Source organism: Gracilinanus agilis, chromosome 2 (assembly GCF_016433145.1).
Source record: "Gracilinanus agilis isolate LMUSP501 chromosome 2, AgileGrace, whole genome shotgun sequence".
Classification (NCBI taxonomy): Eukaryota; Metazoa; Chordata; class Mammalia; order Didelphimorphia; family Didelphidae; genus Gracilinanus; species Gracilinanus agilis.
Window position 1 is genome coordinate 39,817,296 of NC_058131.1, and position 23,675 is coordinate 39,840,970.

Consider the following 23,675-nt stretch of genomic DNA (forward strand, 5'->3'; position numbering starts at 1 on the left):
TATATATACATACATATTTATATATATATATATAAGAAGCTTTAACTGATATTGCAAGTCCAGGTGACATGGTCACTCTTACTTTTCAATTTTATACTCATTAGATTTTTGTAGTTTTACTGGATCCTTATACCAAAGCACATCACTATAATAGAAGTCTTTGGTCTCTGTGTAAAAAATGTTGATTTAAGCATTTTGGATTAAAGAATTAAAATATTAATATGAGTTCCCTTGTTTTAGTTTTAAAATGTTATTTTGATTTTTGTTGTTGTTGTTGTTGTTTTATGTTCCCATAAGGTTTCGTCGGGGAGTTCACAAGTGCATTGAGTGTTATTCGGAAATAAAAGATTTTGCAAACCATTTTCCTACATATGTCCACTGTAGTTTATGCAGATACAACACTAGCTGTAGTAAAGCCTATGTAAATCACATGATGAGGTAAGATGAGTTGATATTTGTAAATTGTTAGTTTTAACACTGAAATGAGTAGGTTTATTTTCTGAAATTAGTTAATGCTCATTGTTCCTTATGTGGTAAACACCATGTTACCTGTTAATTGAGAAACTTATAATCACTATAGTATTCTTCAATATAATCATTCAGCTGATAATTGACTATTAAGAGCCGTCAGGTTAGAAGAGGCTAGCATAAGGTAAAAAAATTGTTATTTTTTGTTCTCTTGGGTTTTGTTTGGAGAAAATGGACTCTTAGAGGAGTTATAATAGTGACTATAATGTGATGATTTTGAATAAATTTGAGTATATCCAGTTATTTTTGTGTAAGGGAGGTCAGTTATTCTAACAATGCTACTAACACTTAAAATATTTGTGTAACTCCAGGTTTGGAATTTGCTTTTGCATCCTTTACTTCATTTCTCTCAGCATAGTCAGTTGGCCAAGTTTCATCCTTTAAGGTAGATTTGTCTTGAGGGAATAGCTAGAATTAGTACAAGTCTAGTAGTACAATTGGGTTATCAACTTTGATATATACTGGTTTTGACCAAAAATGAATAATGGCAATGTATGTTCGTGTGGCTCATGAACTTGACTTTATATACCATCTCTTTCTTGTTATTGTCATTACTTAACTGAAATCTAATATAGTCTTTCACTTTCCTGACTGACAAGCATCTACTTCAGAGTCCTTCTTTCTACCTTGTCTCTGCTGTTTCCTTTAGGGCTTTTAGCATGACAGGGTTATTGACCAATCTGACAGATAGTTCTGCCTTTGCAGATTATTTGACCTCTACTTTTAATGACTTTCATCTGGATTCCATATATTTGTAGGGTTTATCTTAGCTCTCATTATTGTACTGAATGTGGTGTCACATTTAAGAGAATTTGAATTCTTACCCAACTTTTCACTATACTGTCTTTTTTTTTCCTTCTCTGTATTACCTTCATTATTTCAGCTTCTTTTTTTCTCCTTGTTTGTCAGATATCTTTACTTGTAGTGTGCTTACTTTGGATGGAAGTTTTTTCAATTGTGTCACATTAACATTTAAGAATTCATCTTTTGTCTTCTTCTCATACCTACCATGCCCCTTCCCTTAACAGTAAGGGAAAGACAAAACTTGTCTATTTTCTCCATTTCTGGTATGACCTACTTAAAATTTTTAGAAAGTTGTAAAGCTAAGCTTATTGACTTTATTGGCAATTGCTGCATTATGGTATGGTAGAAAGTGTACTGGATACGAAGCCAGAGGTTCTGGGCTCCAATCTTGATTGTGTCACTACTTCCTATAAGACACTGAACAAGTCTTTTTCTAGACCTTATAAGTTTTCTCAAGTATATAGCTTAGGGAGTTAGATTAGATGACCTCTAAGGTCCTTTCTAGTTCTGAATAAGGGTCCTTGAGGGGAAGAAGGGAAATAATCACTTGTTTAGTTCTCAATATGTACTAAGAATGAAATGCTTTTAAGAAAATTTAATTTCATCTTTACAACTAATCCTGCAAGGTGAATGCTAATATTATCCCTATTTTTCTGATGAGGAAACTGAGGCATGAAAAGATTCAAGTTGCCCATGTTTACACAGCTAGTGTCTTTTTTTTTTTTTAAACCGTTGCTTTTTCTGTCTTAGTAACAACTCTTAAGATAGAAAGGCAAGGGGTAGGCAACCAGGATTAATTGATTTGCCCAATGTCACACAGCTAGGAAGTATCTAAAGCCAGATTTGAACCTAGGATCTTCTGAATGCAGGTTTTCTATTCACTATGCCATCTTGCTGCCCCTATTAAAATGAGTCTTAAGAAAGGATCCTAACTCAGATCCCATACTGTCCATTGCACCATCCTCTGTTTCCAGAGAACTCATAATTGAGACATGAGGGATGGTCTTTGCCCTCAAAAAGACTTGGACAGAACTAATATCAAGAGCAATTAAGTACTGAGTCATGTGATACTTATTATGTAGGTTATAGTTTTTTTAAAAAGGGGAGAAACTATTTTGTCAATTAGAGCATTTGGGAAGACTTTGTAGAAGAAGTAGTACCTAAAAAAGGTACATATATATTATCTCTTTTTTATCTTCAAGATTATCAAGATTATCTGAGATATGTTGTGTAAGTATTATTACCTCCCTTTTGCAGATAAGGAAACAGGTGAATTATCTTCTCCAAAGTTACATAGCTAGGAAGTGTCAGATCTAGGAGATCAACCTAGGTTTCCTAATACCAATGGTGCTCTTTTTACTGTACTACACAAGGTAGGATGTAAGCCAAACTTGGAAGGATAAGGAATCATTAGATAGAAAGAGGGAGAATGGTCCAGATGGGAAGAATAGCTAAGGCACATTCATGGAGCATTGACACATTTATGTGGCAGTGAGGTGACTTAATGACTAGAGCAATAAGTACATTCAGTGAACCATATTTGAAAAATCTTAATGGATAGGCAGAGGAAGACAACAAATTATGAGAAACTCAAATTATTAAAAAGTCTGAAGAAAATAATCGGCCTACCAAAAACCAGCACTAAGCTATATATTACTCTCATTCTTCCCCTCAGTAAAGAATTGTTTTGAGACATTTGAGTGATGTGTCAATTATGTTTCATCATTATAGATATTTATTTACTAATAGTTTGGTCTCTTACACATTTGTAATTGAAGCAGTTTCATCCAATATATACAATTGGTGATTGGCTGATCTTAGTTGTTATTGTTGACTTCTCAATCCTTTTTTCTTGAAATGTTTGCTGTGTAGTGAAAGTAACACTGCCCCTGGGAGTGAAAGGATCTAAGTAATAGTTAGGTTTCTTGCAGATGTTATAAAACCACTTAGAGAGGAGGAAAGGGAAAAAAAATTGACTAGAAAGAAAAACTTAAAAAAAAAAACTATCTCCAAAAAGGGGAAGGTTAATTTGATTTTACTAGAAGGTTTAGATTATAGCTATAGTGTACAAATGCTGCTTTGGAGGTTGAATAAATGAGGTCATATATTTATTTTACTTTTTTTTTTGTGATGTTGAGATCGAATAAATACAATTTCTATATTTCTTACACAAAGCAGTATTTTTTAGATTAAGTAGGAGTTATTTAAGGTCTTTTATTTTTTAGATTCTGCTGACTCTATGACCTCCAGTTATATGAGTTCCAGATTTACACTTCTGATCTTGATCTTTTTTCCTGAGCTCCAGGCTTGCATATCTTTTGTGCTACTAGACTTTTTATAATTGACATTCCTTCTGCACCTCAAATTCAGCTCTAGTCTAAAACTGAATTCAGTATTTCCTCCACCTTTCACTGATTAGTGTTTTTGTTATGCATCAGAGTTGCCAATCTACCATTCATCAAAGCTTAAAAGTTAGAATTATATTTTGGCTCCTCCTTGTTTCCTGGTCTTTGTTAGCAAGCATTCTTTCACATTCATTTTTTCATTTCTTTTTCTATGAGTATATTATTTGGGTCCACATTACTTTCTTTTTTCTTTTTCTTTTTTAAAAAAAATCTTTACCTTCTGTTTTAGAATCAGTACTGTGTTCTGAGGCAGAAGAATTGTATGGGCTAGGCATGGGGGTTAAGTGACTTGCCCAGAGTCACACATCTAGGAAGGGTCTGAAGTCAGATTTGAACCTATGACCTCTTGTTTCTAGGCCTGGCTCTCAATCCACTGAGCTACCCAGCTGCCCCACCAGATTACTTTCTTACTGTACTATTGCAAAACTGCTGATTTCTTGTTTCTGATGTTTTGTAAACAATTTTACCTGCTGCACTCCAAATAATCTTAAAGTATTATTCTGGTCCTATGGTTCTTATGTTTCAAAATTGTCAATGATTCCTTATTGTCTTTTGCAGTATTCCCTATGTAACAAATGCCCGAATTACCTTTCTGCTTAGTCTCAATCAGCTCCTCTCTCTCCATCCTCAACTTTGCTTCTTAGAATCCCTAGTTTCCTTCAACATTTAGCTCAAGCATCTATTGTGTGAAGCCCTTCCCTGTCCTTCCCAGCTGTTAATGCCTTCTTCTCTAACTTTACTTTATCTTCTTTATGTAAGTTTTGTATATATAGTAGGGCCCCTGTATCGGCAGGGGATGCATTCCAAGACCTACCGTGGATGGCTGAAACCTGGATATAAGTGAACACCTGCTGACAACATATATAATGTGATTTTCTTGTACGTATATACATATATAATAAAGCTTAATTGATGAGCAACAGTAAGATGCTTTTACCAACATTAAATACAGTTATAATAAAGCACATTGTACATTATTTTCAGTACTCTACTCTCTCAAGGTGTATGGTTTTTCAAGGAGGACTAGCACCTCTGGTCTAAAGGTTTTCTGAGCTCTTTTCAGGGTTGGCCACCCACCTTTGGTGTCTACCTGGCACTTGATTCTCACCTATTGCTCCAAGAAACTGTAGCATGTACAGTGGCCAAACTCTCTTGGCAGATGGACTAAACCATGTTGAGGGTGACCAATGGGATACAAACCTAGCAGTGAGTTAGGAGGATGTCTATTCCAAGCATATGAAGCCTTCCCCCAGTGGAATGGGAAATGAGAACAGTTTGACCAGGCATTGAGGGCAATGAAATGGGCACCGAGGTTGTTCAGACATTGAAGATGCCATGGTCATCTACTGCGTCTAGCACCATTGCCAGTCATCCCAACTCTTGTTTTGACACTGGACTCTGATGAGTCTGGAAGAGAGAGTGAGACTGATGACTTTGTGCAACTCAGCCTTTCTAAAAATAAAATTCATGCTCAGTCAAGACATCACCCTGTGATGTCATTGGTCCTCTTTGAAAATGAAGTGAAACATCAATTCTGTCTATTTTTCTCCCTCAAAAGGAGATCAAACACATACTGGCCTGGTGGACTTTATCATGTTACAGCCCATACTCACTTTGTGGGCAGTTTGAAATTTATGAACTCTTTGGTTTTTATTTTCTGGAATTTGCCAATTTTTCCATGGTTATCTATGGGTAATTGAAATAGTAGATATGGGGGGCCCTGCAATGCTGAAGTATATACAACAGAATCATAGATTTAGAGGTGGACACTCTTCTTAAAGATTCCTCATTTTGTAGATAAGGAAACTGAGGTTCAGAAGTTAAGACTTATATAAGGTCAGCCACACAACTAGTAAATGGGAGAACTGGGATTTAAATCCAGAACTTCTCCAAATCCAGCACACTTCTCACCATACTGTACTGCCTCCCATGAGATTTCCACCACTGGAATGTAATTTTCTTGAGGGCAGTGATTGTTTTGCTTTATATTACATAACAAATTGAGTAATTACTTTTGTCTTTGTATCTCTAGTGTGTCACTACTCTGGTGCTTAGTATATAAGGTACCTCAGTGGATACTTAAATGCTTGATTGCTTTTTGTTATTGGAAAAAGATCTCAGATTTTCATAGATGAAATAGTCAGTTATCAGTTCAGTCAGGCACTATGTACTGGACATACAAAAGCAAAAATGAAAACATCCTCATCAAGATACTGTCATGCTATTGGGGGAAATAACAGATACATTAAATATATACAAAATTAATTCAAGGTAAAAACTTCAGTGGAAGAACACTAGCAGTGTCTTTAACCAGAAAACTTGACCTTAAACAGTGTTTTGAAGGACAATAGGGGTTCTGAGAAGTTGGGTGAAAATGGGGTTCATTTTGGCATGGCAGATAGTGAGTCAATATTGTAAGGATAAAGATACTAGGGAGTTTGCCTTTCTTGTAATCCAGTTTATTATGGTATGGTATTATTACCGTGGACAGTAATGGCAAACCTATGTATGACGTGTGTCAGCACTGACATGCATAGCCATTTTCGATGGCATGCGGCTACATACAGAGAAGTATAGGGCTGTGTGCCAAGGATGAAACATTTGTTGTAGTGTAGTGTAGACACTCTGTGCACTATAGATGACAATTCTACATATATTAATTTACCTATTTTGGTTTATTAAATACAGTTATATATTACAATTACACATTTTTGTTATTTAAACTATAAATATCACAAAATGATGGTTTTTTTTCTCAAAGTGACACACCACCCCAGTCATGCTCCGTTATTTTGGCGAATTTTGACACACCAAGCTCAAAAGGTTGCCCATCACTGGTATATGATGTGAGAAGTGACTCTAACTGTGACCCCTTCTCTTTTTACATATTCAACCATCCAGTTTTTTTGGTATTCTTTATTGAGTAGTGACTTTGTTCCTGTCTTTTGAGTGTAGACTAGTTAAATATGAATTGTTTGCATTTTTATTTTAACTATTATTTTTAAATCTTGAACTTAAAACCCAAGAAGTGAATTCCATATATAAAGCAGGACACAAAAAAATGGATTTAGATGAAACCCATGAATGTCCATATTGCATCACTTGTGTTTTTTTTTTTAATAAATTCTACTTTTCAAAACTTGTCTGTGCTTCCTTCTGAATGAACTCCATTCTGTTCTCTTGTATGCATTCTTAAAAAATGTTTCAGTTGTCCCTTTCTTGGCATTAATAATCCATGAGTCTCTTTCTTCTCCCCTTCCCAGACTGAGAGAAAATAAGAGGGAGGGAGTCTAATAAGCACAGCCAAGGAAAATATACAATGGCCACATCCAAAAATGTACATCTCTGTCCATGTCCATCACTTGTTAGGCTTTGCTTCATTTTGGTAATATGATTTCTTGATCAGCTTTTTAATTCTTTCAAAGTAATTTTTCTTTGCCATGTTGTCTTTGTATAAATTATTTTAATGATTCTGCTCACTTTACCCTGTTTCAATTCTTACTACCCAGGATTCGCTGAAATTGTTTCATATTATTACTTTAAAGCACAATGTTCCACAATTTGTTCTTCCATTCCCTAGTAGTTTTTAAGAGGCAATCTAAAGCACTACTTTAGATTACAGCTCCTTTCTTTGCCCCTAATCCGGTTACATTTCCCCTTCAGATCGGGAAGTTTGTTTTGCTTGTGCTTATTCCCTAAAGATATTACCCTCCCTCTTAAACTTCCCCATCCTCTCTTATTTTTATGTGTTTATGTTGGTTTGTGTGTTGTTGGCAATACAATGATATTTAGTTTTTTCCATTTGCTCAAATATTTTAATTTTTCTATGTTTCTCTTGGCTATTTTACTTGTATTTCCATTTTTTAATTTAAATTTAATATTTTTCATCAAAAATGTTTAATAGTCCTCTTTTATGAAAGGTCTGTTTTTTTTCCCCTCTGTAGGATTATACTCATTTTCAGGGTGAATTATTCTACATCTTTCACCTTATGCAATATTTAAGTCTGAGATTGCCTCCTTTTTAATAAAAGCTGCTGAGTATTCTGCGATCTTTACTGAAGTTTTTTGGTGCTTTAATTGCTTTCTGGATGGATTACACTATTTTTTCTTTGATGTGGAAGTTCTGAATTTTGAATGTGACAATTTCTGGGACTTCTCTTTTTGAGGTTTCTCTTTCTCAGGGGACCCCTTCACAGTTGTTGCCTCAGGACATAGAGCCCTTAACATTTTTTCATTGTTTTTGGACATCTGTATGACTTTTTGTGCAATTGTAGAGTAGAATTCACTTAATGTAATTTATTATTGGATTCCTTGGTTATTATTTGGTTTGGTGCCTACATTAGAGTTTTGATGGGCATCTGCCTCCCATTCAGATGGCCATCTTGGTAAGAAATCTCAAAAACCAGATTTTCATAATCATTATGCTTTTTTCCAATTTACTTATTTTCCTCCCTGAAGAGAGGCCTAGGGAGATAAAGTCTAAATATGCGAGGTAGATTTAAATAAAGGTCCCCCGATTCAGGCCATGTACCATGGGAGAATTGCTTTGCCTTTGTCTGACTCTTGTACTGACTGCTGCTAAGTGACTATAGGCAACTCATGTAGCCTCTCTAGATTTCAGCTTATTGATGTATTTTCTAAAAATTAGACTCTATCCAGGCTTTTAACCTTTGTTTATGTTTCCCCTGGCAGGTGAAATCTATGAACCCTTTTTCAGAAATATTTTTTAAAAATCATAGCTGAAAAATATGCGTATACTTCAGCTAGTAAAAATAATGATGTAATTTTATTCCTAAAAACTAACAACAGATCCCCTTTAGTTATGTGGACCCCTACTGAAGAATTCCTGGTTTAGATGACAGTGACACTTTCCTGTTCTAAATATGTGGTTCTATAATATAGTTAGTACCTTAAAAATAGTCATATAGTATAAATGGAATTTCAGAAAAAGCTATTAATCCAACCTTTCTTTATCCTTTAATGCTGAGAAAAATGAAGCCCAATGGTGTTAATAAATACCTTGCCCTGGACTACATAGATGGCTAATTGTAAAATGTAGGTTTTGAAACCTATATATCCTGGTTATAATTGAGTAATCAAAAGAATAACTTTAAAGAAATTTCTTAACAGTTGAATTATCATTGAAATAAACATAACAGATGCTTATTGTGGCTTTGTGCATATAAATCATTTCAACATTCATCTGGATAGTATTAGCATAATTACTCAATGATCAAACCATATCACTTAGTGGATTGGGTTGTTTTTTTTTTTTTTTTTTTTTCATTCACATAAAGCTCTTGAGATGGAAAAGGAAGGGAAGTGAAAAGATCTCCTATAACTCATGATTTCTTTAACAGGAGAATCATGAGTCACAGGACATTATTTGATCAAGTGAAAGAAATAAAAACTATACATTAGGCCATTCTATTAAATATTTAGTGTGCTTATGGAACTAATGTGCTCTCTCACCCACCCCACCCCTACTCTCCTCTCCCAGCACTGAGCAAAAGGAAATTTTGGATTAAACAAAAAAGTAATTAAATGAAAACTTTATAAAATGGGGATTCTTATAAGTAGCTTATACTGTAAGGGATGAATACAAGCTAGCTTTGCTGCTATGGGAGATTCCCTGATACAGTCTTTTTAGCAACAAATGCTCCTTGAACATCTCAATCGAGATATGCCATAGGCATCCTGCACTCAACATATGCAAAATAAATCCCCTCATTTTTTCCTCTGCAAATTTTCTCCTCTTCTTAACCTCTTTATTACTGCAACTTCTACTCAGGCTTATAATCTCATTATTATTTTCAGCTGTCTCTTCACTGTCACGCTCCTTGTCCAATTCTTATCATTTCTACTTTCTCAGTTGTCTGTTCAATATCTTCCCTTCTTTATATACACACAGCTACAACCCTAGTTTAGACCCTTATGACTTCACATAGTAGACTATTATAATAACCTAATAATTGGTCTCCCTTAAGTTTCTTCCCCACTTCAGTATATTCTCTACTCAGCTGCATAAATGTCTCTAAAGCTTTGGTCTGGTCAGGATTCAGCCCCTAATCTCCAACCTCAACTCATTGAGCTTTAATGACTCCCTATTACTCCATAATCGAGTAGAAACTCCTGACATTTAAAATTATTTATAACTTGACCCCTTCCTACCTTTGCAGTCTTTTTAGACACTACTTGCCATCATATATTCCAGGACACACTGGTCAACTTGTAATTTATGAACTTGTCTCCTGACATAATATCTTTTGCACTGGCTTCCCCATCCCCCTGAATGCTTTTTCTTCCATACTTGTTTGGCTTCCTTCAAGAAATAGCTCAACTTTTACCATCTGCAGGGGACATTTTCCATTATTCTTCCTCTCCACACCCATCAACTGCTAATTCTTTTCCCTAGACAGTTTCCCCTTCTATTCCACATATATGTTGTTTTTTAAATTACAAGTAGAAGTAATTTTGACAGTTCTTTTCTGACATTTCATGATTCAGATTCCCCACCCCCTACCCACAGCAGTAAACATTTTGATGTAGGTTATATCAGTGCTCTCATGCAACACACATACACACACACACACACACACAATTTTTAACTCATTTATACTTTGTCTCTCCAGTAGAATAAAGGCAGGGGCTGTTTCTTTGTTTCCTTAGCATAACATAACCTAAATTCCTGCCACATATTGACTGGCTTAAATCACTCATTATGCTCTTTATATGAATTTGATGCTATTAAATGATAGACCCCAAACATTAATTGGAAGCAAGCTGATAAAATTCTGGATTCCCTTACAAATGAGGGAATCTTTCTGTTTAAGTTCTATGGAAGCTTTTGATATCTATGTTGCCTTTTTCACTTCTTTATATTTTCAAAGTATAAAGTTGAAAAAAAATTAATTCTACAAAGTCCTCAGTGAAATAAGATACACATACATTTTCTTATACATTTTCTGGGAATAAATTTGGTTAGTAAATTATACCAAAAAAAACCCTTCATTTTATTTTCTTTAATAAAATTAACCAAGTCAAGATTGTGTTTAAGAGAAGGCTTTTTTTTTTCTTTCAACATTCTTTCCCTTAGTCTTAAGAAGATTTTTGCCCAAGGCACTTCAACTCATTGTATATAAAATTATGATCCTTTTGCTTCTAAAATCAGATAATTTCCTGTATTGATCATTGGCCTTGATTAAGAAGTGCTTATATTTTGTCAGTTGTGCTATTTTCCTGATTTCAAATGCCCTCATAAGTAAAAATACTGAAATTATACTTTGAATACTTTATAAATGGGAAGTTCAAGGTTCAAAGTTTTCTAAATCTATTAAAACCCAAATTAGCCAATATTTTAAAAGATAAATCATAGAAATAGCAGCTACTTAGAAGATTTAAAAACGTCATTCTCTGGCCTTTCCCACACACAAACTTCTCCAGGAATGCTGCAGTGCTTCTATCAAAATTTTACAAAACAAAGTATAAAGTTATTTTTAAATATTGAGGAATTGTAAGGAATTCAAAGTACTGTTTAAAACAAAACAAGTATTGTCGGAAATGCATTTTGATGGGATATAACAATGAAAAACTCTACAAATTGTACATTTTAAAAATTTTATGAGTTTTGTTCTTTTTTAGTTTTTTAAATCCTTATTCAGAAAAAAAAGAAAAAGAAACAACTGAATTGAACTGTACATTAATTGTGCATCCAAACATACTGTAAAATATATTTGACTTTATAGGCCTTTACTTCTGGTATCCCCAAATGTAATACTAAACTAGGAGCTAGAGAAATGCTGAAATTGTTTTTAAAAATTCCAGGTGATCAGACAAACCATTTTTCCATAATTAGAATTTTTTGTGTTGGTTTAAATATATGAAAATTTGTGCCATTGGCTAAAGAATGAGTCAATCTGCCCTATGAAAGGTATTCTTTAACCTTTTGGTTTTAAAGGGAGGATGTTTGTTTATACTAAGAAATTAGGTTAGCTGTTTTAATTTTGTTGTTAAACTAAAACTAGCATCTAAAAATTACTCTTAATTTTCTTTAAAAAAAACAATTTTCTAATACTTTGTTCTGATTAAATTACATAAATTATCTAAATGAGTTTTGAAATAGCAGAACTAGTATTTTATCAAAGTAGTTCTCTTTTAGTAATAATTAGATATTTCTCATCTCCATTTCTATATTTAAATCAGAAACTAATAGGAAAACATCCCTTTGATGCCATAAGAAAATGACTTACAATAAATATTTTGTAAATAATTTCCACTTGTGTTAGTTGATTAAAATGTTCTTGAATATACAATGGTAAGAATTTTCGAAAGAAACATTACTTTCTGGCATTGGTAATGGCATTGATAACTAAGGGTACCACTAATTTTAAGTATCATCTATATTAATGGAGTTCTGGACCCTCCCTACCTCCACTCCCCAGACCAAGTACTTGCTTGTTCCCCCCTCTTCCCCCCCCCCCCCACATATGCTGAATATGTCCCACCCCTACCTCCCTTACCCATTGAGGCACTCCCATTGGGCTGCTGGGTGGAGGGGTGGCTGAAGTGAGGAATGTCCTCAGCACTTGTAGGGGAGGTTGAGGGGAGTGGCCCAAGCACTCCGCTCCCCTCCAGTTCTACTGCCTGTGAGCTGCCTACCTAATCTCTTGTGCACTCCCATTAGGCTGCTGGGGGGGTGGGGAGGGGAAGATGTAAAAAAATGGCATCAGGCATGTTGGAGAAGGGGAGGGGAGCAGCTCAACCTAAGTCCCTCTGCCTTTCTAGTAAGAAACTGTTGGGGTGGGGAGGGAGGGTGGGTGACCGAGTGCCCCAGAGAGCACTCTGTGTGTCATCTTTGACATTCATGCCATAGGTTCACCATCACTGATCTATGTGCTCTAAATAATTTAAAAAATATTTTTATTGATATCTTGTGTTTTACTTTACCAACATTTCTCTCAAAATATCCCTTTCTCTTTACCTCCCTACAATGTCACATAATTTTTTTTTGTTTTAAAGAAAAGGAGAAAAAAAAACCAATTGAATTGAGTCATTCATCAAAAATGTCTAGAAAATATAGGCAATATTTTAACCTGGTGGTCCTTACTCCTATGCAAAGGAGTCAGGCAAGAGTCTCTTCTCATATCTCTTCTTTGAGTCCACACTTGTTCTTTGTAATTTTGCTTCATTCACTTTTCATTGTCTTGAAGTAGTTCTTTTCCTATCTATTGTGTCTTTATGCACTTTAAGGACACTTTTTACTCATTGATGTGCCCAATTTTATTATTTTTTGCATTAAATTATTTTTAATGTGTTAGGAAATATTTTTGAATCATTTGAGTTATTTCAGAAATGGAGCAATTGTAATGATTTTTAAATTGCTTCATGGTTTTAACCATTTCAATGTACTTTTAAGAAAATGCTTAAACCTAAATGCAGATAGATAAGTATACCAGTACAAAAACTTAAGATTATTAAGGTATCCACAAAAATATGAACAATTAAGCCATTGAATTTCAGCAGGTATTCTGCATCTATATTTTCTACATGGTAAAATAATTAGAAGGCAGGGTGATAATATGGCTGGCCTAGGTGTCAATAGATACTTGGGTTCAAATCTTTCCTCTGACGTCATCTAACCTCTCATTGCCTCCAAACAAACTTCTGAAACTAATTTTCTATGTTGCTGAAGCCACAGGCTCATTAACAAAATGCATGGATGTAAACATATGCATCAGAAGGGAAATAGAAGGGAAATATTTTGGTATCTCCATTTCAAGTCATTAGGTTAAAATTTGGACTTTAATTTTAAAAGTTAATTATTATCTTAAAAGGGGAATCTTAGTCCTTTGTTTTAGCAACTAGTTAACTATGGAGAACTGTGATCATCAATTTTTTCATCTGTGAAAAAGAAAAAAAATCTCATTTCGTATCATCTGAACTCTTTCTTGTACCTAAAGTTACATGCATTGGATTAGATTTTTATTTTTTTTAATTAATTTTTTCTACTAACTCCCTATTCTGCACCTGTCCTAATTAAAGAGGGGGAAAAACTCTAGTTACAAATATGCACAATTATACAATATAAATTCCTGCATTGACCATGTCCAAAAATGTTTTTTTTTTCCCCTGAACTTTCACTTATCTATCAGGAGGTGGATAGCATGTTTCTAAATCAGACCCTTGAAATTATGGTTGATCATTGGGTTGATCAGAATTAAGTCTTTCAAAGTTTTTCTTTATAATGCTTTTATTGTATAAGTAAACTGACTTTGCTAACTTCCCTTGTTATTAGTTCATACAAGTTTTCCCTGAAACTGTTCCTTTTGACATTTTTTATGATATAATAGCATTCTGTTACATTCCTGTACCATAATTCATTCAGCTGTTCCCCAATTTATGGGCACTTCTTTATTTTTTAGTTCTTTGCTCCTACAAAAGAACTATTTCTTTTTTGTAAATATGTGTCCTTTTCTTTTTTAGACTTCCTTGTGTTAAATGCCTACTAGTCATGTTTTTGGTAAAAGGATATACACAATTTAATAAGACTTAGGGCTTAGTTCCAAGTTGTTTTCCAGAATGGGTAGACCAGTTTGTAGCTCTACTAATAGCATATAATGTATTTTTTTTCCCATAACAGTTCCAACATTGAAAAAATTTGACAAAATAAGAAAATGAAATTTGTCATTTTCTTATTTTGTCAATGTTTTTCAATTTAATGGGAATGAAGTAGAACCCCATTGTTGCTTTTATTTGCATTTCTCTATTAATTAGTGATTGGGATGCATTTTTTCATAATGCTATAGTTTGGAATTCCCTTGAAAACTATATAATTGCATTTGTTGACTGTTTATCAGTTGATTAATGTCTCTTGTTACAAATTTGCATCAATTCCTCATAACTTTGGAAATAAAACCATTATTAGAGAAAACTGGCAAAGACATTTTTTCCCAATTGTTTCCTTTCTAACTTTAGCATCATTGTTTATGCAAAAACTTTAAATTTTTATGTAATCAATGTTTCCCATTTTATCTTCTGTGATAAAAATGTCCCCACTTGATCATGAAGTCTTTTCTTATCTATAGATCTGAAAAGTAATTTCTTCCTTATGTTTCTTAAATTGTTTATGCTGTCAATCTTTAAGTCTGAGTCATGTATTCATTTGGAGGTATAAAATGAGATGTTAACCCTTATTCTAATTTCTGCATAACTTCTTATCCTCGGTAGCTGTAGTTTTTGGGCTACTGTGTTTGTTTGTATTTTGTTTATCTATTTCTTTCCACTAATCATTTATATGTATGTATATATATAATTTTTTGACGATTACTCTTTGTAGTATAATTTGAGATATGACACAGCTAAGGCCCTCTTCCTTCCTACCTGTTTTATTATTTCCCTTGAGATTCTTGGCCTTTGATTCCTTCAAATGAATGTAATTATTGTTTTTTTCTAGTTCTATCAAGTAATCCTTTGGTAGTTTGGTATAGCATTAAATATGTAAATTAATTTAGGTAGCATTGTAATTTTTATTATATTGGCTCAACCCAACCATAAGTGATTAATATTCTCTGATTATTTAGGTATATCTTTATTTCCATAAAAATTACTTTGTAGTTGTATTCATATTGTTAGAAATACTATTAATATAGTTCCTTATATGTGCCTTGGTAGGTAGACGTTCAACTATACCTACCTACTGTGGTTGTTTTTAAACGGAATTTATCTTTCTCTGCTGTACTTAGGCATGTTTTGGGACTTCAAGCACACACCAGTAGCTATTGTATACTTTCCTTACAAAGTGTAGGACAAATGTTTCATAGGTCATTTTAACTAATATTGAAGTAACAGGTGCTCTGTGAATATGTTGTAACATTTCCAAGATGTTTTGTCCCAGTTTAGAATTCAGGCAGCATCTAAATGGATATAATATACAAAAACATAGGTTTCAGAGATGTTGGTAATAAATGTTTAATTATATAGCACAACTTATTATGTTATTTTTAAATCCTTTTTTTCCTTTAGCTTTCACAGTGCTCGTGCAAGTAAAAGGTTTTGCATTTTTAAGAAGCATTCGGAAGACTTGAGGTACAGATTTAATTTTATAGAATATAGGTAGAAATGGTAATATCTGAGCAATCTAAATGTTAGTTTTAGCATTTTTGTCAACCATGAAAAATCCACTTCTCCAAAGTTAACCAGTTACATATAATTTAGAAACCTTCAGTGGTGAAAAGATATAGTTTTGATGAATGTAAGGACCTTCTCATCCATACCCCTTACATTTATGCTATCACATAATGGGATTGTAGGATAAAATCAAAATGCAAAAACAATTTTCATTCAAGGTTAAATTTTTTTTGTTTTTATAAAAATAAGAATGAATAAATGAGAAAAAAAGCTTTACATGATTGTTAGTTTTTTTAGGTACCACATTTATTAATAGTGAAGTTTAAAAATAATGATGAATTTTTAAAATTATATTCCAAAATGCTGTGGATATGTAATCATTTGTAGTTGCATTATTCAGAATGTTTTAAAAAAAACCTCTTTGGTTTATATTTGGATAAGTATGTTACCCCAGTTTTCCAGTGGACTTACAATTAAAAATAGGCCAATTTCTGAATATGAGCTTTAATATGTATTTACTTATATCCATTAGTTGGTTACTTCATATTATTAAGTAACACAAATATTAAAATTGAATGTCCCTCTCCTTTGTACTAAGCATAGTTTTACTGTGTACCGGAATTGTCTTTGAAATCAATGTAAATTCTGGAGTGAAAATGAAGATACTAATTCCCTTTATCAAATATGTATTGCTTTGCCCATTATGCATTGTTTTGGATTCTTTTGCAAATGCAGACATATATGATACTCTCCTTGATGAAAAGTGGTTTACTAAGAAATTTTAATTAAGGGGAAATATATATATCATATTTAAGTGTCATAAGAGTGATTCAGGAAATGAAGAAAGATATTATATTTGACTTAGTGATCAAGAAAAAAGGAAAAATTTGATGTGGAATTTAAAGATTGGTAGAGCACAAGAGGGAAATAGGAAATGACACAGACATTCTGAGTGGGAGCCGTAACATGAAAGATATGAAGATTGGAAAGTATAGTTTGCATGCAGGAGTCTTCTCTGGCTACAGTGTTCATGGGTGACTAGGGGGAGTTAAGGTTATCACCACATTGTGGAATTTTAAATACAAGAAAATTAAATTTATATGGTGAGCAATAAGGAAGTCTTATAGGATAATTAAGTAGATGATGAAATACAGAATGGATTGGAGAGAGGGATAAAACCTCCAACTGAGAAGACTTGTTCCTTTCGTAGTCCATATATTTGGCAATTGTTAGCTCAAGTAAGATGGTAGTAGAAGGAATAGATAATTTCAAAATATACTTTGTGGGTGAAAATCAGTGTGATTTAATAACCTTAGGAATTGGAGAAGGTAGGGTAGAGGTAAGGAAAATACAAAACACAAAGTTGTTTTGATTTTTGGAGCTTTGCTCCTAAAGTGTTAAAATTAGTAGATGTAGTAAAGTTAGGGGAAAGGCTAGTGGATAAAGTAAAAAATTCCATTTTGTATTTTTTATTCATTGATCTCTATTAATATTAACAGATTTGTGTTAATATCATCAAAAAACTTAACTAAAAACCAACCTGTTATTTTGTTGGTTATATTTAAGTACTATTAAAATTATCGTGGAATTGAACTTCAAGTGTAGATATCTCTTGAGACTGGTAATTAACTGATCAGTGGCAAAGAAATAATCACAAAGAGTATGTATCTTTTTACTTTCTAAGCCTTTTTTTTCTTTTCTCTTAATTTTGCCCCTCAATAACAGTCTGAAATAAATTTGGCAAATATATTACATCCTTGTTTTGTGAATGGGCAATGGCACAGAAAAATTGTAACTTTCCCCAAAGTTACATGATCTAATCATTAGTGGATTAGAGATAAGAACCTCAATCTCCACATTCCTGACTTTAAAAAATACAGAGCTATTTCAAGGAATAAAAATTAGATCTTAAAATGAATTATTGCATTCATTTAAACTCATTTATTTCACACATGTTAATTTTTTCCCCTTAATAATTATATATAATATGATTTTCTATCAAAGAAAACGTATTTTCTTTATATTATGTAGATGTATATCCATAAATATTTACATATATATCTTTATATATTCTATATTTCTATGTAACGTTCTATCATCATAAGGAAAATCAGTGAAATTTTGTGTGAACTGAAAAGTTCAAACACTTAAGTCAGTTTTTTTCTCCTCTAGGGGCATTACTGTAGTGTGCCTTAATTGTGATTTCCTAACTGATGTTTCTGGTATAGATAATATGGCCACACATTTAAGTGAAAGTGACACTCACACATGCCAAATTATCAAAGAAAATAGTAAGTATTTTTGTGTTATATTACTTTTAATAAAACATTTTACTTAGTCCAGTTGTCATTTCTTGTTTTTAAATGTTAAACTTTTCTTTGTATTTCAGCACCTGTTTCCATCTCAATTTCTGAACAATATACAGAGTAAGTGATTTTTTATTTCCAGAGTATTTTACATACTGGTGGCTGTTAGCACTGCTGGATTTTTCAAATGCCAGTGACAGAACCAAAAAAATATTAAAAATATAGGGGTGTGTATGTGAATTTGTGTGTGTGTGTGTGTGTGTGTGCGCATACATGTGCATGTGTGCGTGCATGTGTGTGCTTGTTTTTTTGTTTAAGGTACTTGTTGAAAGTGCTTCCTCCTCTATGTGGGACTCATGACCTGATAAGGCAAGGTGGAATTTCCCAAGTTCACATCACAGCCCTTGGTGTTGGTGTTTCCTTCATTCATTAGCATTCCTTGACCAATGGCCAACATTGTTCAGTTTTTTTCCAGCCCACAAATGGTACTAGAGTCTTATTTTACCTGCTCTTTCTGTCAGGTTTTTAGCATCTATTTTTCCTCTTGTTGGCTTTATTCTGAAATAACTTTTGCTCCTCTGGTCCTTTCAAATTTTGCTTAATTTATGTCTTTTCTTTTATAGTACCCTAATATGTTGACATCAGTATGTTTTACATTAAATAATATAGTTGTTTGTCTTTTGGATCTGTCCTGTCTTGTTTCTTAATTGATTTCTTATTTGTAAGTCTGAGTTTGAGGGCAGGTGACTCTCCTTTCTTTCCATTCTTTGTCTGTTATTTTGCTATTTTTCTTATTTTTCAGATGCAGAAGCAGCCCAGAGATTTCAAAATATGTCCAGGGTATATCTGGACAGTGTCCCCCTCCGATGGACACAACTGGTGCCTGTTCTCCCTTACCAAGGATCGTGAATAGTCTGACTGTGGAACCTGCTCCAGGTTGTCGCCTCAAGCAATCAGATCTTGGGGAGAGTGCCTTGCTACATGGCTGGCCTCCCGTAAGTCTGATGCTGGTGTGGCCTAGAAGGCCACAAGGCACACCAAGTTGAGCATAGTTCCCAATGGGGGCTGTGGCTCTTCTTTTTAATCTTTGGTCCAGTTCTAGCCAGTAAGCCCATCAGCCCAGTGCTTCAACATCTTAGTCCTGATGTAGTTTGAAGTTTGAAGCTTGTTCATTTTGGCTGCTGTCCTTTAATTACATTCTTCCTTTTGTTTTCCAAATGGAAGGCTGAATTCCAAAAGTTCAAGTTCAAGGTGTAGACAAGCTGCAGTTTTCTTGCCCATGACCATCATGTCACAGCAATTGCTTTCCGGACCAGCACTATTTTTACTCTCATTTATAATTTGCTATCCATTGTCACACCTATAATTTTTTTAGCAGTACTAATTTTTAAACCTTCCATTCATTGAGTAGGTGAAATTTATGTTGTTTTCCTCCATGTTTGTTTGTGTTTATATTTCTTTGTTTTTCTCTCATAGCTTTTTGCCTCATTTTATAGAATTTCTTATATTTAAAATTGTCAGCAAGTTTCATTCAACTCCTTGTTTCACAACTTTTAATTTTGGATATTGTCCAAAATGTTATGTGAGACCATGGAGCATTTTGAAATGCAATGTGTGCCTCAGGTCTCCTAGATAAATTATCATTAGTTATAATTAATATTATTTGTGGTCAGAATGAGAATCTTGGTACTTATACAGAATAATTAACTTTTAAAACCTGTTAACAAATAAAACCACAACCTAAAAACTGCTTAAAATTTTTCAATTAAGTTTCTATCCATAAAACTTGTTTATAAAGAAAATGTTTCCTTTTTAAAAAACAAAACAAAAAAACCTTTTGAATTACAGATATGATTAGCCAATAATTTAAGTCTTGGGAAAAGCTGTCAAATTCAAAGGCTACATACATAAGATTATATATTTAAAGGTCTTTGATTTGATATATACTCATTATCCCTAGTCACTGTTGTTGTTTTAATTTTTGTTGGTGGAGCAAGACTGGGAATTAGTTTGGTGCATTTAAAAAAAATTTTTTTAAGCCCTCACCTTCCATCTGAGAGTCAGTATTATGTATTGGTTCCAAGGCAGAAAAGCAGTAAGTAAGGGTAGATAGTGGGAGTTAAGTGACTTGCCTAAGATCACACAGCTAGGAAGTGTCTGAGGTCAGATTTGAACCCAGGACCTCCCATTTCTGGGCCTGGCTTTCAATTCTCTTACCTGCCCCGGTATATTAATTTTTATTCATATTAAATCTGGATAGAATTAATATATAGGTATTTACTAATTTTTCTTTTACTTATGAATAATGTTTAAGTACTAAACATAGTGTTTCCTACTTTACATTTTTTTAAAGATTCAAATGAACAAAACTTTGCATTCTGTGTCTGTCGGTATATATCAGAGGTCTTACTTAAAACTAGATCTCCTAATTTTGCCACACTTCCTTAAAATGATTTTTAAGACATAGTTTAAGTATACTTTTGTGATGAATAATATTAATTACATATTCTGTGATTTATCTATATATCCCTATATGAGTTCTTATAATTATTATGGTTCTTCTAAATCTGTGTTATAATTAATATTATGTGCTTTATTAATGTTGAAAGAGGTACTAGAAATGGTCCGGGAAGCCTCTATTATGCAAATTTTGAAGTTATTTAGTAGGTCTTTAATTTACTATCTCAGTTTCTTAAAGTCACAATTCAGATTTCTGTAACACCTTATAATAATAAGATATTTTATGCTCACTTTTTCTTTTGATTCTCACAACCCTTCAAGGTGGAAAATGTCATTATTCTGATCATTTTATAGATGAGAAAACTGAGATTACCCTAGTTGTAAATGTTAGCCATGAATTGAAATCAGATCTACTTTTTCGGTTCAGTGTTCTGCCTACAACATGTAGCTTCTTTACCTCCTATTTCTAAGTAAGAGCAATAAAAACATTTGATAACTGTATAATTTGATAAAGTTTTTAAGAAGAATAAAGTTTTAATTCTTTTTAAAACTTTAAAAATATGTACAACTTTTTGGATAATTTGTTTCATAATATTCCACTAGTTAATACACAAATTATTTATGGTAAGCATATATAATATCAGATTTTTAAATTACTTCTCTAGAAATATAAGTTATAATGACAAGTTGAAGTAAGGTTAGGTCTGACCCTTTGTAATTTTTGTTAGAGTCAAACTTATGGCCAAAATGAAAAAGATAACTTAAGTTGGTTAGTGGATAGAGCATTTAGCCTAGAGTTGGAAAAAACCTGAATTCAGATTTTAACTTTGAACACTTAGTAGTTGGGTGACTTTGGGCAAATCACTTAACCTCAGTCCAAGTCAGTTTCCTCGTCTGTAAAATGGGGGGGTGATAATAAGATCAACCTACCAGGGCTATTGTGAGAATAAGATAATATTTGTAAAGTGTATGCTGTTTAAATGCCAATTGTTATAAGCTTAATGTAGAATGCTTGGCACAGAAAAGTTTTGGTTAGAAGTCCATTTTTATAGAGTTATAGTAAAAAGTCCAAAGTAGATTTTTTTCTATTTCATTGACTAAGCTGAATGATCAATCACATATACTTTATAAGCCTTTACTATATAGATGAAATTTTTCATTCCTAAAGTTGTTTAAAAATATATTTCCTAACCTATACCAATACTTCTTTTAAAGAATACAAAAATTTTAAATAATTACAATCCTCTTTACTCATAGTCTCCCTTTGTAAAGCATTTTAAATGCTAAGTCTGTAGTTTTTGCTTAAGCTTTTACTTTGTGTTTTACTGATATAACAATTGTAAGGATTACAAAACCCTGATTACCCAGAACTGGTTAAGAGCCATTTGTTCTAAGCAATTTTAGCATTTCTTTTATTCTAGTTAATATTTTTCTTATAGTTTTTGTAAATTGTCATAGCCCAATAGAGATATGCTGATATTTTAAAAGAAATATTGTTTGCATATTTCCTACAGTATATTTGCTATTCTGGAAACATAACTCATGGTGAAATAATTTTAATAAATGCAAATGATTTTATGTAGTACTAATAAAGCCATTATTAATATTCAGTAAAAAAGCCATGAGTAGATATAATTTTTGAAATGTATTCATAGAGCACACACCATGATTATTGACAAGATTTTTTCTGTAAACATTACTTTTGATTGACTAGTCAGTTATGACTTAACAGTTTGAATGGATAGTATTTCACATATTAGTGGTCTGGTTTTTGTTATAAAATTGAAGTCTTTATAATTGTGGCTTATGTTAAAAATACTGTTCCATATAGGCATAACCATTAAGCTTCCTGATGTTATGAATCACTTAATTCTTAATTACATTTCAGATCATATATGCACTAGTAATTTCTAAAATGAACTCTTCAAAAGTTAGACTCTGCATTTAAACTGATGATTTACAAGATTTCATAGGAAACAGACTTTGAACCATCTCTAATATCAATTTTCTTATATAAAGCAGTAATGATGACATTTATTTGTCTTGTGTGTTGTTTTTTTTTACAGCATTCTGAATAACCTATTTATAATTAACCTAGTATTATTTTGGGTAGTTTAAAAAATAGATTGAATCTTAACTTTGTTATAATAATTATATATTAACCTTTTTAGCTTGTTAAATATTCATCTTATTTTTTTAACTTGCTTTTAAGCATAATGCAAATAACTTTAAAAAACAGTCCAGCTATTAATTTTTAAATAGCTAATAGTTATATAAATACCACTTTTCACTGACTAGTCAGTTATAATTTAGCTATTCAGATGGACACTCTTTCAGTTTCAGATGCATAGATTTCAAATCAAAATTTTAAAAATGTATATAAAATTGAAATCAATTTAATTGTGGCTTATTTTAAATATTTGTTATATTATAACATGTAGACCTAGCCATTAAGCTTCATGATGTGTTTATATAGTTAGTATTAATAGCTTCTTCAGTAAACAATTTGATTTATCATTGCAGAGAGTACTTGATTGTTATAAAATGATAGAATTATTTTCTAATGACCTTAATAACTGCTTAGGACAAATTATTTAAGTGCTTAATGTGACTATAAATCCTAGGTAAAAGTTTTCTTATTTGGAGAAAATTGAGGGAGCCTGTTTTACATACCTGCATATGATTTAATCTTTTTGTTCTGCTTCTAATTTAAACTATTTACTGAAAGTATCATATACAATTAATGTTGCATGTAGATTTATAATATAATTTTCATTTAAGCTTTGGAAAATAGGAGTCAGATATTTTATCACTTAAAAGACAAGTAAATCTCAAATACCTATTTTACTTCCATTAGGTTAAAGAATGAAATAATCGTTATGGAAAAAGAAGCTACACCTGAGGTAATATTTTATTTTTCACCTTAGTGGTTATGAGAATTAATATAGTTAATATTTTGAATATTAAAATATTTTCTTTTTAGTAGTAACATTTACCATAAAAAATTTAATAGGACTTAATTTTATATTAATATATTATATAATTA

General features: G+C 32.5%; 1 protein-coding gene across 2 annotated transcripts; it reads left to right on the forward strand.

The window, feature by feature from the left end:
• The first annotated feature begins 109 nt into the window (after positions 1-109).
• Positions 110-23,532, forward strand: LOC123234550 (zinc finger protein 280D-like). Of its 2 annotated transcripts, XM_044660451.1 has the most exons (6): positions 110-438; positions 15,759-15,821; positions 18,036-18,154; positions 18,253-18,289; positions 18,972-19,164; positions 23,487-23,532. In XM_044660451.1, the coding sequence occupies exons 1-6, from the start codon at positions 431-433 to the stop codon at positions 23,496-23,498; spliced, it is 432 nt and encodes a 143-aa protein (XP_044516386.1). In that variant the 5' UTR covers positions 110-430; the 3' UTR covers positions 23,499-23,532. The 2 variants fall into 2 exon arrangements, 1 of the variants encoding a protein (XP_044516386.1); XR_006505345.1 differs by lacking the exon at positions 18,972-19,164.
• Positions 23,533-23,675: the final 143 nt, after the last annotated feature.

Coding starts and splice junctions, on each gene's coding strand:
- LOC123234550 (XM_044660451.1), top strand. Junction 15,822..18,035: donor AAGCATTCGGAAGACTTGAG/GTACAGATTTAA, acceptor TTTCTCCTCTAG/GGGCATTACTGTAGTGTGCC. Junction 18,155..18,252: donor CCAAATTATCAAAGAAAATA/GTAAGTATTTTT, acceptor TTTGTATTTCAG/CACCTGTTTCCATCTCAATT.